This window comes from Charadrius vociferus, unplaced genomic scaffold (assembly GCF_000708025.1).
Source record: "Charadrius vociferus isolate BGI_N301 unplaced genomic scaffold, ASM70802v2 scaffold564, whole genome shotgun sequence".
NCBI lineage: Eukaryota > Metazoa > Chordata > Aves > Charadriiformes > Charadriidae > Charadrius > Charadrius vociferus.
The window spans coordinates 185,437-186,813 of record NW_009647940.1 but is presented as its reverse complement, the minus strand read 5'-3'; the positions used below and the strand labels follow the sequence as shown (position 1 = coordinate 186,813).

The 1,377-nt window shown below is 64.7% G+C and overlaps 1 protein-coding gene across 1 annotated transcript in view; it reads left to right on the top strand.

The window, feature by feature from the left end:
* Positions 1-1,377, top strand: part of NR4A1 (nuclear receptor subfamily 4, group A, member 1) — an 11,904-nt gene that overhangs the window by 8,342 nt on the left and 2,185 nt on the right. The window contains exon 5 of the mRNA XM_009883200.1: positions 1,202-1,372. Within this exon, the coding sequence (XP_009881502.1) occupies positions 1,202-1,372 (171 nt within the window). The remainder of the gene's footprint in view (positions 1-1,201; positions 1,373-1,377) is intronic.

The following is a 1,377-nucleotide window of genomic DNA, read 5'->3' as shown; positions in this document are numbered from 1 at the left end:
GGCCTCTGGACCTGGGCACAGGCAGCTGCCAGCACTCCCAAACTAAGAATCTGCAATTAGTGCCCAGGCCGTGGGCAGCATGGGGGCGGCTGCGGGAATTTGTGCCTCGTCCCCCAGGGTGGGAGGTTCATGGCAAGGGGGGGACCCCAAATGCTGCCGGCAAAGGCATAAGCATTTGAATAAGGAAGCGGTGACTGTGCCGGGCACTGCCTGCTGCTGCCAGGCAAAGCCCGTGCTGCAGGAAGGGTTGAGGCTTTGCATAGCCCAGCCGGTGATTTGCAGTCGGGATTTGCATGCAGGTGAGGAAAGTTGCCACCAGCAGAGCTGATGTCCCCCCGATGCCATGTCCCCAGCACAGCCTCATGCCCCCCGGCTGTATGCAGGGACAGGAAGCAGCTGCGGGGTCACCATCCCCTCTGGACCCACCATCTGAGCCCAGCACAGCCCTGGTGCCTGGTGGATGGACATGAACCCCACCAGGGCACTGGAAGTGAACTGGGGGCTGGTGCCACCCCGTGGGTGCCAGGGCTGAACCCACGCTGGGTATTTTTAAACCCGGCTCCCTGGGTGGGTATCGGTTTTCTCGGCACCGGGAAAAGCTGCCCGGCCTTGGCTGGGGGAAGCCAGGGGCCGGCAGTGAGCTGGCAGCGGTGCCGTGCCGGGGCTGCAGCGGCCGGGGGCCAGGAGCGGTGTGACCTTTAAAGGTCTGCAAGATGAATTACATTATCGTCTTGCCATCAGGGTCACTCCTGGCTTGGCTTTCAGCTGGACTTGGGACTCCTGTTACGTCTTACGTGGGGCCGGATCCGTGCCGCAGTGCCGGGGGGCTGCAGGGACAGGGAGGTGGGCTCCTCTACACCCACAGCCGGCAGGTCTGGCTGCGTTTGCTTTTCCAAAAGGCGCTGAAATGGGTCATGGGGGGAGTGGGACCCTCAAGCCCTGGTTCAGCTCCGACTTCCCCTGGTCAGCCGTGGGGCTCAGGAAGCTGCCGGCCGCATTCCTCCCTCCTCCCCTTTCGGTGGCTCTGCTAAGCCAGCGTTTTGGGGAATGTCCTTTGCGCCCATTGGCTGCGGCGTGACCTTTCCTGGGCGGCCGGCGGCTGCCACCGGACAGCCAGTGGCTCCAGGGGTCGGGGCTGTGGCACGAGGGGTATCCTGGGGAAGCCCCCACGGTTCTTGCCTAATCTCCATCCTCCCCCCAGGACGGAGGGGCCGTGGGGGATGGGTGTGGCAGTGGGGTCCCTGCTGACGCCCTGCTCTTCCCCACAGAGATGCCCTGCATCCAGGCGCAGTACAGCACGGCGGGTGTCAGCCCCTGTGAGCGCTGCCCGGCCGAGTTGCTGAGCCCTGAGGGTGGCCGCTTCCCCATGGAGGTGGC